The sequence below is a fragment of the Hydra vulgaris genome, chromosome 10, assembly GCF_038396675.1.
Source record: "Hydra vulgaris chromosome 10, alternate assembly HydraT2T_AEP".
Lineage (NCBI taxonomy): Eukaryota > Metazoa > Cnidaria > Hydrozoa > Anthoathecata > Hydridae > Hydra > Hydra vulgaris.
Genome location: NC_088929.1, coordinates 31,362,851 through 31,380,000, shown reverse-complemented (window position 1 = coordinate 31,380,000; position 17,150 = coordinate 31,362,851). Strand labels below are relative to the sequence as shown.

General features: G+C 26.5%; 1 protein-coding gene across 1 annotated transcript in view; it reads left to right on the top strand.

Moving 5' to 3' along the window:
• The window catches only part of LOC100203730 (mediator of RNA polymerase II transcription subunit 19), a 43,784-nt gene that overhangs the window by 7,129 nt on the left and 19,505 nt on the right, over positions 1 to 17,150 (top strand). The window contains exons 2-3 of the mRNA XM_065807779.1: positions 1,582 to 1,710; positions 12,191 to 12,224. Coding sequence (XP_065663851.1) covers positions 1,582 to 1,710; positions 12,191 to 12,224 — 163 coding nt within the window. The remainder of the gene's footprint in view (positions 1 to 1,581; positions 1,711 to 12,190; positions 12,225 to 17,150) is intronic.

The window sequence follows — 17,150 nt, the reverse complement described above, 5'->3', positions numbered from 1 at the left end:
TAATAAATTTTTTTTTTAACTAAGTTGTTCAACTAAATGTGACTTAAAATAGATATTTATTTAATGTTTTAATTATTTATTTTTACTTTTTATATGTATAGTATTTTTTTATCAACAAGCTTAAGATAATTATTGCTTTCAAATTTAAATTGACTATGGCCTACTGCAATTACACAGTCTGATTTGTTTTTTTATCTGTAAAAAATTAAGATTTTCTACAGCTTTTTTTAACTATTATTATGTTTGATAGGATTAATAATATTTGTATTAAAATAAACTGATTGAGATAACTATTATATCGCTTGGTTTTTGCTTTTATAGTCATGAAAAATATAAACTTGATCAATTTTTGTGGTTGATATTATATATTTACCTAAAGAAAATGATTTGTAAGAACAATAGATATATTTTATTAATAAAAAAGATTAATTTTCATTTAAAGTTACATCTATTTACAGTTTCATTTTAAATTTAAATTTGTGTTGACCATTCTGCTGACAAATTTATTAAATATACAAAAAAATGCCAATAGATTTTTTACTGTTCCAACTATTCTAGCAAATAAAGCAAATGTGGGTTGACTTTGAGGGTGTCAAAATTACTCTAAAAAGAACCAACTTTGAGATGTTTGGGGAAAGTTGGCTTTGATAATTTTTAAAGATGACTATAAAAAAAGTTAATCTTGATTCTTTGGCAGAACAACACAAATCTTCTCCACAAGGTTTTATGAAACTTTTTAATAGTGTTGTTTACTATAAACTCTGTTTTGATGAAGCATCATGCGTGTTAACTGTGTTTAAGTTATATTTCTATACCTGAATGGTTTTGCCGTGGTCATAATTGCAAGTTAACAAACAATAATTTCTTAAAAACTTTCCTGCCCAAATAAGAAATCTAGTTAATAATACAAATTCGATTTCAACAGAGTTAAATGAGATTATTTACTATTCATTTCTATGTAGACCTCAATATTTTGCTAATATTATACATTGTGCACTAATTTTATGTCATTTTTTAACAGTTGTATAAATTGTTGTTAAAACAACTATCTTGATAAAAATATTGATATTGATAAAAATATTGATAAAAATTCAGAAAGTAATTATATAAAGGTGTTGTTGCTTTTATGTTTGTAGACCTTCTAAATACTACTCTTTATGTTATGAGATTGTCACCTGAAATTTGCATAACAGGTTCATGGTTGATAAAAATGATTGAATGTGAAACCATAAGGTGAAGTAACATTAAACAAAGATATGGTAATAAGTACTTAAGGGAATACTTGGTTATAAAACTAATTTGTTTTCTTTTTGACCTTGCCATCTTTATATATACACATACTTTTAAATGTTATATGAAGGACTAAATAAAAATGCTTCTAACTTGTTACCTTTAATATATTTTACATTGCATAAAGTTTTATTTTAAAAAATAAACTTTGCTTTTGATGATTCCTAATTTTTATGGCTTTTTGTAGGAAATATGGTTTATATAATAGCAGTGGTTTAATAAGAAACTGTATGTGAGGGGGCCTATATCCCTATATTATTCGCTATCTTTTAACAAGTATACATGTTTTAGCAACGCAACCTTATGATCAAAGCGTTTCGACAGCAACACAGTTTATAAACAATCTTGGGGAAGTGTTAAATAAGTTCAATGATAAAGTTATTAAAGATAATCTCAGTAGTTTTTTACCTCATCTACCAGGTAAGAAGTTTTTTTTAGTTACTATATATATATATATATATATATATATATATATATATATATATATATATATATATATATATATATATATATAATCTCACTGGATGCAGGTTTATATATATATATATATATATATATATATATATATATATAATCTCACAGCATCCAGTGAGATTATATATATATATATATATATAATATCACTGTGTGCAGGTTTTCTACTTCATCTAACCAAGTAAGAATTTTTTTCTTAGTAACTGTATATACTTCACTTGATGTAGATTTGTTAATTTGTAGACCAGAAAATTATTTTAATTACAGTTGTTAAAAAATTTTTTTCAAGAGAGTAAAAAACTGGTCAGAGTAGTAACATTGGTTTTTGCTATGTCTAATAACCAACAATATCTGAAATTTCATTGGTGTCTGATAATGTCTGTGCACAAAATATATGAATATTACAGATGTAGCTACATCTTTTCGATTATATTAAGAATAACTGCATCTGTGGATTCTACAGATGTAGTTACATCTTTTCAATTATATGAATAATAACTACGATAATTGCACTATTAATTATAAACTCAATGTAGTTACATCTGGAAAAAAAAACTGTAATTGCGCTATTAATTATATGCTCATGTAATCATGTAATTACACCTGGAAAAAATATTAGATAATGCATTATTTTAACCAGATGTAGCTACATATAGGAAGTTTTTCAGATGTAATTACATCTAGAGGAAGTTCTTGCAGATGCTATTGGACTTTTTTTTTCTTTATATTTTTTAATTCGCCTCTCCAAGGCCATGAAGGCCACTAGAGTCAAAGAGGCTACTTTTAGTTGTGGTTACAACCCTCTTTCAACTCATTAAATCCGAAACACGAACATTGACAAACAAGACTGTTGAGCGAAGAAACAAGTTTAGCACAATACTACCAAAGGCATGAAGGGGATCAAACTGAGGAACTTCTTGCTTATGAGGCAAGCGCTCTCCCACTACACCACTACCACATTAAAGAAAAAATTTCCAGATGTAGTTACATTTTCCTAAAGGTGTTGTTAGGGGTCATTTAGATTCCAGATGATATTGGACAGATATTGTTGGAGTAAAAAAAAATACAGATGATTTTGGACAAAAGTGAACAGATTATCTTAGAATATTAGTAATCTTTTACTTTTTTTGAAATAATTTTTTATGTAGGGCATTTGGATAATTCTGTTCAGAAGCTTTAATAATGGATAATTCTATTCAGAAGCTTTAATAATTTAGATAATTGTAAAGAATAATTATTTTTAAAAGAAATAACAATATGAAATAGCTTTTTTTGCTGAATAGGCTTTTTTTTTTGTATATTGTTATAGTTTAGTTAAAATACAATAAAAATACAATACAATTATTAAACTTGAGGTTTTTGAGTTAATAAACTTTACATATTTTCTCTACAAACATTTAGAGTTTGTAGTGAAGCTCATGATTAAACTACCTAATGGCCTCCAGAATACCTTTTTTTAACTAACCATAGGTTTTATAAAAAAAACACAGTCCTAAAAATTTTAACTTGACTGACTAATCTTTTCAAATGTTTTGATTGAATTGATATTGACTAAATTTGGAAATTTTGAGTATCTGAAGCTTACAATAGTCATCATCAAATCATTTAAAGAGCTTAACCATATCTAATGACATAAGTGTAGCTTTTGAATGTGACGCTTTTTTAGTTTAAATAAAGAACTAAAAAAATAGCATTTAAGTTATTATATTACAAAAAAGTAAAAATAAAAAGTAAAAAAATTAATTAAAATAAGAAGTGTATACATAGTACACTAATTTGGTAATCTTTGGTTTACATTAATAATAGTACCGTCATCATCATTATTATCTAGTTTGTTGTCACAAGCAGTTCTACCCTTTGGTGGATACACTAACTTTTGCTCTTATTGGATTGGGCATATTTGACAATATGGTATTTGACATATTACTTTGTAATATGTAATGAAACCTAACACTGATTTGACTGTGCATAGTCCGTTTAAAATTTAATTTGTTTCTATGCATGAGTTTTACATTAATATCTTGGTTTTCATTACAAATCCAAAGCACATATCCTATATAGCATTGGTATTTGTATAAGCATGAAATGTATTTAACAGTTTGAAAGTTTAAATCTTTTTTTACCAAGGTGAGATTATTTAGCCAAAGATACATCAATACAGTTTCTCTGTAAAAACAATTACTCTCTATCTGGTACAAAATAGTGATAGCTTCTTGTGCTTAAGACTGTCTGCTTCGTATCATTTCTTGAATTTAAAATAAGTTTAATAGACATCACTTAAAAGATAAAGCATATTAACACCTTTAATGTTTTTTTGAATTCAATTGAATAGTTTGTTTGGTGTGAGAATCTTTTCTGTAATTTCTGATTATAGACTTGCTTTTGCTGCTTTTCTTTTTATAGTTCCTCCTATTCCATCACATAGACTAATTTATGCATAAAATTAACAAATATGTATTTGAAAATCATAATGCAAAAGGAATAAAATTTATTATATTTTACAAAAAAGTAATAATTCAACAGGATAATTTAATTGCAACCTTTTAATGCATAATTAACACAAAAGTAACACAAAATTTTCACTCAAATTTTCGTCTGTAGATATTGAATTGTAGCACATTAACTATACTAAGCCTCAGGTGATCACCTTTTTTATTTACAAAGTTATATTATAATCTAAGATTATAAGTACTATAAAAGTGATAAGTTGGGATTGCAAATTCCCAGACTTTTTGCTATCCCGGGATAGCAGGAATTATTTGTAGCGTTCCCAGGATTTTCCCGGGAAAATTCCGGGAATGTGCATTTAAATAAATAACAAACAAATAAATTATTTTTTTTTCTCACTTTATTTTTAAAACTATTTTTGTGATTTAAAGTGACCTTTTAGAAAAACCAGTGCATCCAAATGACTGTCTGATAATCTAGTTCTAAACTTTGTAAAAAATAGACCTGTTGAACTAAACACTCTTTCAGCTTCAACACTGGATGGTCGAATAGTTAAAAGTGCATTATAAAGTGTAAAATATCTAAATTATGTGATCTTTTGTTAGTTGCTTCAAACAAATTGAATTCTTGACACATAGTTGATTTATTGTAATTGACTACAAAGTTGTCTTTTTTTTTCACAAACTTTTCTAACCTTTCAGCCATAGATTCTAATGACTTTTCTAAACTGACATTACTATTGTTAAGCTTATCATTAATTATAATATTGTTAAGGTTATCATTATCATTAATTTTATCTCCTACTTTTGGAATATTTTCAAATATGGGAAAAAGTCTCTCAGTTAATTCAATAGCTATATTTATCATCTCTGTTTTTGATGGTATGCAAAATAAGTTATTATACATATCACTTACAAGATTACATTTCCTTCTTCGACATATCCTTTCAACTAGAGCATTCTTATCATTATTTGCTAAAGAGCAATCTTGAGCATCAAGTTCTATAATAATAAATTTTAATGTCATCAGCTGTTAATAATGTTGCTTCCTTTCTACAAATCATTTCAGAACCTGAAACAATTGGCTCAAGACTTTTTGCTAAACTTTCAACTACTTCCAGCTCATCATCAGACAACATGAGGTTTTCTAGACTGAAATCCACCAGATATTTACCAACTGCATTTTTAACTTTAATAAATCTTTGAATCACGGCCAGCATTGAATTCCAACAAGTTTTTGAATTTAAAATAAGCCCTAGTTCTTGTCCATATTCATTTTTCGAATAACATTTCAAAGTATCTATTTTTAAGGCAGATCTTTTAAAAGTTGCAACAATTTTACGAACTTTAACCAGAACTTTATGAAGCTCAGGAACAAGATCAGGAGTTGGGTAACTAATTTCATTTTCATCTCATTATTATTTTCATCATCGAAAATATCAAAATCATTTTCAATATTTTCTTCATTAGAAATCTGATTATTTTTAATTTTCTTTTTATAAATAACATCAACTATCGCTAAATGTATTGCATGGGCAAAACAAAGTTGATATTCAGCAGGAGAAATATTTTCTAATTATTCCATAATGAAAGCACCATTTTTTGTTATGCAAACTACATCACTGGAAAGACTAACATTTAACATGTCTAACTTTTTATTAAGTAGTTTAAGGCAATCTTTTGATTAAGCGATCCAATTATTCTTTCTAATCCAAGATTTATAAAACCACTGTTAAAGTGAAGATTTATATTCATATACCCTCTGCCATATTTTGAATATTCATCCAAATCTACACTGAACTTGAATTCTTTTTTTTTTTTTATTTCAAGTATTTTTCTTTTTTTTTCTTTAACTATTTCAATATAATATTTATAGATAAGGTTCAAGACAGCTGTTTTAGATTTTGGTAGACTGTAGCCTTTATCATGAAGCAACTCACAAATTTGATCTGATTCAGCTATTGCACTTATGGAAAATTCATCAATAGCAGCAAACTTAGCCAATCATGCCTTAATGAAACTTTTTTTTATTATAGAATCAATTGTAGATTGAACACAACGTTTTTTGTTTAGCGGTTCACCTTCACATTCTTTATTTAAAATAATATTTTGGAATTTATCTACATGTTTAAGGCTGTTCAACCCAACGGTTGAACCACCTTTGCATAATATTATTTTGGACATTGTTTACATTGTGCCTCATCATTCTTTTTGAGATCAAAATAATTCCAAGCCTTTGAAATTTTACAATTTGTGAACATTTTAATAATTATTATTAAAATTTAATCGCTCAGTGATATATTTCAACAAGTATACAATAACATTAGGTGATCTTCTGATGGTCTGGAAAACAAAAAATTCTATTTTTGGCGGGAAAGTTAAATGATTTGTTATCAAAAAATTTATAGTTATCAAAAAAAAATCCTAGAAAAATTCCGGGAACAATCTCTAGTGATAAGTATTAAGTGCGGTAGTTGTTTAGTGGTAGAGCACTTGCCTCATAAGCAATAAGTTAAGGCAGTTGTAGTACAGAGAGAATATAGAAATATAGAAACCCACTCAAGCAATATATTTTTTAATTGAATTTTTTTAAGCAGTAAGTAATCAATAACAAGAGCTTATTTTTCTCTGGACCAACAATGTTCTGGTTCCATTAAAAGATAAATTGGTGCTTTTTGGAAAACTTGTCATACTGTATTGTGTTGAAATAAGAAGAGTACAGCTTTTTGTTTTCTGTATTTCTGGTGTACTGTTTTTATTTATTAATTGTATTGAAATAAGAAGAGTACAGCTTTTCGTTTTCTCCATTTTTGGTGTACTGTTTTTGTATTTCATTTGTTTTAATAAAAATGTTAAAAAGAATTAACTAAGATTTGAAGAAAACATAGAGTAATAAATCTAAGAGTTTGCTTCGGAACATAATATCAAATTAAAAAATGTATCCTGTTAGCTCATGTATAATTCTTATTAAGGTTCAGGGTTTGAATCTCAACATATATTGAATCAAGATATCAATAATATATATAATAATAGATATAATCAAGATATAACTCCAAGATACTTTATATTTTTTGATGGAAGAACATTTTTACAATTAATTTTGAGTTTTTTTTTTCAATCTTTTTTGGAGGAGGATAAAAAGTAATGTGCTCAGTTTTGTTGGCGGTCAAGAAAATAGAATATTTACTAAATATTCTTAATCAATAGTGATATGTTTTTGATACATCTGGAAAGTTTAGATCTATACTAAGTCTATCAGGTTTCACAAACTGTTCCGTTTTTCTTCTTTTTTTTTTAATTATTTCTCTGTGAGTTAACACTGTAAATAACCTCATAAAAAAGCTAATGTTATATTGGCTAATTAGAATTTTAGTTGTATAGAATAAATAAAAATAAGAAAGTAAGAAAAAAATAAACAAAATAATCTTGACCAAAACCTTTTTTTAAGAAAAATGCAAATTTTATTTCTTTTATTTCATGAAAATAAAGTAAAAATAGTACCACGATATTTAGATTGCACATCTGATTAACAAAAAAAACACTAGAACACTTTTTTTAAGAACACAGTTGTTAATTAACTTGCACTTCTCAAACTCTTTCTTGCACTGTTTTTCATTCAAATTTTTAGTATTTAACCAACTACATAAACGATGAAGATCTTATTTAATTTTTTTTCAAAGCTTCTTAAGTTATTAATATATATAAAAGATTGTATTATCAGTACAATTATGTATCGGAGAAGTTGTAAATAAGCAAAATAAATAAAAATAAGAATGGCCTAAGAACAGAGCTTTGGGAACACTATATTTAATAACTTTATGTATGGGTATGAAACATAAAGTTATTAAATGTAGTAATAACCAATCACTTACAATAGGCCGTATTCCATAGTAGTTTTGTGGAAATCACTTTTCCTAAAAAATGTAATATCCTTGTTGGCTTCAAAACTTTTTTTTAGAATCTTGAGGTTAACCATATTGAAACCTCATGATTCTAATAAAAAAGTTTTGAAGAAAACCACAAATCATTTCAGTAATGCTATTAAGCCAAGAAAGCCATAAATCATTTCAGTAATGCTATTAAGAGTATGTGAAGTAAAATGTGTTTTTTTGTTGTTGTAATTTTTCTGTAACTGAAACAGAGAATAAATTAAAAGATTCTGAGATTTTATTAGAGTCATATATCATAGAGTGGGTAGTAGTAACAGTATCAAAAACATCCAAATGAAATAGAGAATAACATCCAAATTGTAAAAAAAGGAACTGTATCGAAAATCCGAAAAACAGAATAATCTCGAAATTGTGAAAAAAGAAATATTATTGAAAAGGGACTTTTCAGAATAATATCGAAAAAGAGAATACATCGAAATTGTTAAAAAAGAAATAGTATCAAAAATCCGAAAAGCAGAATAATCTCGAAATAGCTCAAAAGAAAATAATATCAAAAAGGGACTTACCGCAATAATATCGAAATTGTGAATAAAGGAATAAAATCAAAAAGGGACCGGAATAATAACGAAAATGTGAAACAAGGAATAGGTTCGAAAATTCTAAAAGCAAAATAAATAGAAGGCCAGTATTTTGCGGTTGTGAATTAAAGTGTAGTAATTATACTCTATAATTGAATAATATATACAATATAAACTAAAAGTTCTATTAGTAGAACAAAAAATATTAAATGTTGTGTTGTTGGCTATTTATAAAACGATTTAAAACAAGATGTTTTGATTTTATTTACATTTAATGTCAACAAACCTTAAAAAGTTACATAATTTTTAGTCAAAATCAATACAAACCATAAAAAGTTTAAAGGATAAAAATATTTGTAAATATGCAAAACTATATGCCAACTAACTAAAAAACAAAATTTCCATGCGATAGTGGTGTAGTGGTAGAGCGCTCGCTTCATAAGCGAGAGGTTCCGAGTTCGATTCCCACCACGTCCCTGGTAGTACCGCGCTCAACTTGTTTCTCCACGCAGCGGCCTTGTTCGTCAAGGTTCGTGTTTCGGAGTTATAGAGTTGAGAGAGGGTTATAACCACTATTAAGTAGCCTCCTCATCTGTAGTGGCCTTCTCTGCCTTGGGGAGGGGAATTACAAAAAAAAAAAAAGAAAAAAAAAGTCATCTGTGCAAATATGTGCAAAAAAATTTCAAGAAAAAAGTACTTTAAAACAAGGAGGACAGGATTGAAGATCCTGCTTAATAAAACAATTAAAAAAGCAAATTAAAAAATCCTGATTAATAAAACAAGAAGAGCATGCTAAAAGATCCTTTTTAATAAAAGATTATAAACAATACCCACTCTACCTCCAAATACCATGGAAAAATTACTATTACATGTAGTCATCTGGTCATTCTGTTGCAGAATATTTAACATTGTAAATACTAAAAAAATATTGAGCACACAATTTTAAATACATTGCTGGTATGGTATGTAGCTACCAAATGTTAAAAATTAATTATCATTTGTATTTTACAAGATGTTATTTAATAAAATTTCCATATCAAAAGTTATTGAGTTTATTATACAAGTTGCTGAGAGCTTAAACGAAAATATTTTACAAGTTGTCTATTATCTTTACATAACGTTTTGTAAAAAGTTATAAAAATTTCCTACATATTTATGTTGGAACACTTTCCTACTTAAAAAATCATGAGAATCTGTTTGGTTTGATTTGGTTTTTGAAGAACTTAAAAAAAAGTAAAGAAGAAATTAGAAAATACTGATAAATATGCTTTAATTTAGCGTTATACTTCCATGCAATTATTCAAAGCATACATTATATCACTATTAAAAATTATTTGGAAAGATTTTCCATTGCTTTCTTTATTAAAAACACATTCTGGTAATATTGACATAATAGAATATGCAAAATTATTACTCAATATTGGCCCAAAATGTTGCAAGATAACTGTTTAACATGTGATGAAATATATTTACAGAAATATACAGAATACTCTGAACTTTGAACTAAAAAAACTTAAGTCTAAACTTTTTAAAAATGGTATACAATAGAAAATTGTTAAGAACATTCATTAAATAATAGGAACATTCCGTACATAATAAAAACTGCTTCAGTTATAAAAATTGATTGTAATTGATTGAGAAATAAAACCATTGAAACTGTGACTATTTTTTAAACAGTGCTTTTGGTGTGCAAACTTATATATTATATTGATAAGTTCTCTAACGACATTTGGGAATATTGAGTTTCTTAAAAGTTTCTTAAATTTCAAGTTTTAAATCAAATTGATTTCATTGCACGTGCAAATTAAACTGTTCATTTAAACTGCTGTTCTCCATTGTAGATAATGCTAACTTCGTGTAAAGTTGATGCGATATTTATGTGAAAAGTTAGGAAATATTCATCGAACTCTTAAATAAGTTTTGAAAAAGTGACTTAGTATTAAAATTTTCTTAAGATTTTCTGCTAGTACTAGTTTTTTATAAAATAAAAAAATGATCAGAAAATCATATTTTCGATGTTAATCATTAAATTGAGTTTTCGATTTTATTCTGTTTTCGTTGTTTTCGACATTATTCAAAAGATCACATTTTCAATGTTAATTATTAAAACGAGTTTTCAATCTTATTACGTTTTTATTTTTTTCAATATTGTTCCACATTTGTGAATTTTGATATAAAAACTTTTCGATATTAATCTGAAAATCACATTTTCGATCTTAATCATTAAAATGGGTTTCGGTCAGTTATTTTTCGATATTAATCATTTTTTTGATCAGTTCATTTTCGATACTATTCCACTTTCTCTATAGAGTTATTAAAAGATAAGCAGTTAGGATGAATGAGTAAACTCTTAAACAAATATTTAAAGACTCCTTATCCCATCCCATATAGATTTCAAATTCTTAGTATTATTATACAAGAATTTAGATTAATGGTTCTTTTTACTTCAATGGATGAGAGTAACAAGTAAGTTTGTATATGCTATATAAGATTTTTCACGTCTGAGTTTGTTATTAGGATTTTTTGATTTAAGAAACTTGTTAAACATGATATTCAGTATTTTAATGAAAGATTTAGCATGTAATCCATGGTTTGAGATCCCTAATCAAGCAAAGCTGACTTTTTAATGGTGCACTTTTATCTAAAAGAAAGTTGAAACTTTTGAAAAACTCTTTAAACAACTTATTAGGTTTACTTTTGCTTTCATTGCAATCATTGATTACATCATCCAATCAATTGATTACATCATCCAGTTAATTTTTGAAAAATCTTTACAATCTTTATAGTTTATTTTTTTAAACTTTTAGCAAATAATACACCCTAATATACACCCTACATATAAAAACTGCCATTTTTATTATCCAGCAAATAATACAGATATAAAGATGAAAATGATATAAGATATAAAGATATAAAGATAAAAAAAGATAAAGATAAAAATGATGAAAATCATTCAAATTAAAAAAATCAAAAAAAGATTTTTTTTTGTTGTTGTTGATTTCCGTTATTTGAAAGTTTTTGTTATTTTCTGTTTTTTGAAAGTTTTTCACTAAATGAAATTATGTATATACTAATAAACTCTGGAATGTCCATATTAGGATGGCAATAAATACAGCCAACAATAATATTAGATTTTTTAGGAAAAGTGGTTTCCACAAACATATATGCAAACTTAGATGGTTTTTAGGTTTGTATATTAATTAATTAGAGACATGTAAAGCATCAATCAAAAGAAGATTTTATTGGAGTATGCTTATAAACATAAAAAGTAAGATTTAATGAGGTGTTGGTAGTCATTTTTTTAGTTTCAGTGATACCAATAACACTAAAATGATGATTACTGAGTGACTAAAACTTTTAATTTTTTGTTTTACATGGATACCTGGTTTTTTACAAGAATTTTCTGATATAAAACTCCCAATCTCCAAATGTTGTTCCATTTATTAGGGCTAATAGCTTCACCTGCCCTAAATTTTGTATGATTATTGTTTAATTTATTTATAATTTTTAGGTTACATTGATTCTCCAGGCACTCAAGAAGATAGGTAAGCTTTGTTTAAAATTGTTTATTTTTATGTTGCTTATACATTATGGTTCCTCAAAATTTATGGTAAATGGGCAAAATGTGTATTATATTATCTTATTTTCTTTCAAAGAAAACGTCAAATTTATAAATAAAAGAGTTTATTATATTTATATAATATAAAAAAATCACAAATAGATTTCATTCTAAACTTATAAGTTTTGTTTTATAAGTTTTATTTCAATTATAAGTTTTATTTTTATATATTAGGCTTTTTTTTTATATTACATGGTTTTATATATATAATACAGCCCTCGAAATTAGTAAAAATGAGGTCGACAATAAATTGCTGACCTTAAACTGTTAGAGGTCAGCATCAGGTCAGCAAAAAAAATTTACACAAAGGGGTTACTATAAAACATAGAAATGAATTTTGCAGTTTTGCGAACCCTAATTCCCAGGGCTGAAGATTTATGGGTGGTTAAGCACCAAATAAGCCAATAAAACAAAATTGGAAAAAGTTAGTATATATTAAAAAATGATTTATATAGTGTTTCTTTGCAAACACCAAACATGATATACATAAAGTTTTTAAGTGCACTAAACAAAAATTACTTTTAGTTTGTTTGGCTTTTGTTGACAACTTTTAAAGTTTGCATTCAATTATCTTATTTCATTTTTTTTATTATTATGCTTAGTACATATTACATATAAAATGTTACTAACCAAGCTTCCACACCAACAAATATTTAGGAGCATTTTTATGATGCAAGTTTTAAAATTCTAAATTGTACTATTATATGTGAAAATGTAGCATAAATGTTTTTTTTAAAAATATAAATGTATATACATTTGTGTGTGAGCGTATATATATATATATATATATATATATATATATATATATATATATATATATATATATATATATATATATATATATATATATATATATATATATATATATATATATATATATATATATATATATATCAGGCCTTGTTACGAGATTTGCGTAGCGAAAACGCGTAAAGCATTTTTAAGTAACTCAACTCAGCAAATATATTTTGCATCATTAGAAGTTATATTGCGTCACTAGCGTCTTTTCAAGTACCGCATTGTAATTAAAGTTATTTTATTAACGCGTTAAAAATCATACAAAAAGTTTTTTTTTTCTCACTCTAACAAAAGTTACAAATAAAATCAAAGTTCTTATTAAAAAAATCATTTTTATTATTTTTTTCAAATATAAACTAAATTTTATTTTGAAAAAGATATTTTTTCATGAAACGTAAAATATTTGTTTATTTTCTTATGATTTTACATTTGGTTTTTGGTTATTTTATCAATTGTTAATAAATTTTTTCTTATTTAATTTGCGAACTCTTTTTAATAATGTTTTTAAACAATAGAGTTTTTTTTTTGTTATTTATCAGTTACCGATAACATATTCGTGATCATAATTTATTTTCATAAATTAAATGAACGTCATTAAAACTTTACGTTATTGAATTAACAATAAACAAAATATGTTATTAATAAAATTTTTACATCAAAATAAATCGTGTATTTTTTAAACTATTATGACTAAAAATAATTTTTATATTTAAAAGGAATTTATACATTTAATTCCTTAAGATAAAACTTAAACACTTTATTTTTTTTAACTAATTTTTAATAATAATAATAAAAAAATGTCTTTTAATTCTGAGGCTTTTATTAAAAACTAACTCATTGGTTTCAAAAATTTAACTTGCAAGCAAGATGTTTATATTTTTTATTTTCCATAATTATGTTCATGAATTTTTTATTCTGCATAATTTATATTTACTAGCAGAAAGCTACCCATAATACGGGTTATGGTCGGTCTGTTACATAATTAGTTTATAGTGGCTATTTTCCACAATTTAAAGTTGCAAAACCTTAACTAATACACTTTTAGATAAACGCCTTCAAATTGAAAAAATTATTCCGTCTATAAAATATAAAACACAGCCCTACCAGTTATGCTTCTACCAGACACTAAAGACAAAATATATATCTCAGAATAATCAATAAAATAATATTTACACCCTCATTTCTTCCATAAAGTTGTCTTTTTTTTTATTTTTTTATTTTTAGGTTATTTAGGTGCTCCCAGAAGTCCTTATGGTCTTATCACGGAGCACCACGGGAGAGCATTTAACTAGAAGTTCACGCCTCCTTCCTTACCAATGTCGCTTATTGGGTTAGAGCCGGCATTGAACCTGGGACCTCTGGGTTCTGAGCCAGAACTCTAACCACTGTGCCACGGTTGCTCAAAAGTAAGAAAAAAGATAACTGAAACTAAAACTAACTAAAAATAACTATAAACTAAACCAAAACTATAAACTAAAATAAACTTTAAATCCTAATATCTGTACCTCAGAAGACAAAGGTCAGTTGTCCAGTTTTTTGTGAAAATGAGTTATGTATGAGACCTTTTTAGTTTTTTCAGTATCTACACAGAGGTATAAAGACTGTTGCCCTACGTCAATGTAAAACAAAATTAGGTCAATATAAAAGGTCTGGTGTCCTACAATCTTCAAAGTAAAAAAGGTCTGTTGTCCAGAAACAACTTTTTACTTTTTTTTTTAACTTTTTTTTTTTTTGTCAAAATTATATTTCAGGTGCCTTAAGACAAATTAAATAAAACACTTCCTACATAAGTTGATGGCAAAACTGCAACAAGCCCTGTTCTAACATTATGATCATTTCCAAGGTTGTTTACATGTTCGTGTAAGACATCATTCTGCTCGCTTCTCAGTTTGTTTTGATTATTTCTGATGAAAGCAAGGCGTTGGCCTTCAATTTTAACATAGGTATCAACAGCATATTGCTGAAAAGTTTTTTGCCATAAATGAGTGAAAAAAAAATTGTCTAACCGAAAGTTTATAATTGTAATACTGAGATAATGTAACATGATTTCTAAACAGTGTAGCATGTTCAGGGTTGTGAACCAATTGGTTATGCCAACCAGCATCAACCCTTGGAAAAATTAAAGGATAAACCATAGGAAGTCGGCAAACATTCTTGATATAGTTTTAAGAGGATGATCTTTTGGATAAATAACAACTTCCCTGCAAACAGGTGGTGCACCATCTTCACCAACAAATACAACTACAACTTTATTATGTGAAGGGAGATTATAGCGACGTCTATCTTGCCCTTTAAGTAAAGACATTTTTACAACTGCAGGCCTTGTTACGAGATTTCGCTGCATAGCGAAAACGCGTAACGCATTTCTAAGTAACTCAACTCAGCAAATATATTTTGCATCGTTAGAAGTTATATTGCGTCACTAGCGTCTTTTCAAGTACCGCATTGTAATTAAAGTTATTTTATTAACGCGTTAAAAATCATAAAAACAGTTTGTTTTTTTCTCACTATAACAAAAGTTACAAATAAAATCTAAGTTCTTATTAAAAAAATCATTTTTATTATTTTTTCAAATATGAACTAAATTTTATTTTGAAAAAAATATTTTTTCCATGAAACGTAAAATTTTTGTTTATTTTCTTATGATTTTACATTTGGTTTTTGGTTATTTTATTAACTGTTAATAAATTTTTTCTTATTTAATTTGCGAACTCTTCTTAATAATGTTTTTAAACAATAGAGTTTTTTTTTGTTATTTATCAGTTACCGATAACATATTCGTGATCATAATTTATTTTCATAAATTAAATGAACGTCATTAAAACTTTACGTTATTGAATTAACAATAAACAAAATATCTTATTAATAAAATATTTACATCAAAATAAATCGTGCATTTTTCAAACTATTATGACTAAAAATAATTTTTATATTTAAAAGGAATTTATATATTTAATTCCTTAAGATAAAACTTAAAACACTTTATTTTTTTTAACTAATTTTTAATAACAAATAAAAAATTATGAAACAAACTGTTTCTTTAACAAAAAAATCTATTAGTTTACAATTGCGGTTAAATGCTTTTACTTACGACTTTATTTCTTCTGAATAAACGTCACGTTAACGATAATCAAAAGATAATTTAAATATTCTAAAAGATATAAGTTTTTGCGTAGCGCAAAACTGCTGAACGCGTAGGCAAATCGCCTTTTCGCAAGCAAAATGCGAGCTGCGTAACGCTTCTTAACAAGGCCTGCAACTGACATTGAGCAACCTTATATAGCTGCTCGATGAGTTTCTTCATCTTCCACTTTAGCCATGTTTTTAAATGCAAGAGCAAATGGGTTCTTTTCACTAATAATAGTTTGCAATCGAAACATTAAATCATTTAATCAAAGATCATTACCATGTTGTTGCATTCTAAAATTTACTGCTGCAAGTGGAACATAGATGATAGTTGACAATATGTCGGCGGAACATCTTGATTTGGCCCAAGATTACCTATACGATGAAAAACTTGACCACATATTCTAAAACATTGCGGCCCATGATTCATGGGTAGAACTACATTAGCTTTAAATGAAGCAAAAGAAAGACAGCCATTATAATTTCTAATATATTTAAAAAATTTCAGGTTGGCATTTCCATCTGCATTATTTCCTTTAAATAAATCTTGTGGAAATAGTGAAGGTTGCGACAAAACTACCTTTCCATTATGGCAACATAAAAAATGTTTCATCAGGAAATTTCTAAGCACCCACAATGCTGACAAAAATAATTCATTTCTTCTAAATAATTGTAATTTGGAATAGTATTACTTCTTGCTATACAATGCATTCTTTTGTATCTAGCAGCATTTTTTAGCATTTTGTCAATTAATAATTTCATCTCGCCTAAGCCTATCTCTTTCATTTCTGTGATGATTATTTTCAACTTGCCTAACCAAGCTCTCCTTATTTGGGTTCGAATTATTTGCAGTTTGAATCTTAAAAGAATCTTAAGGATTGTGATCTTTTCTATATTTTTTTTTTCTACTCTAAATAGCACACACAAA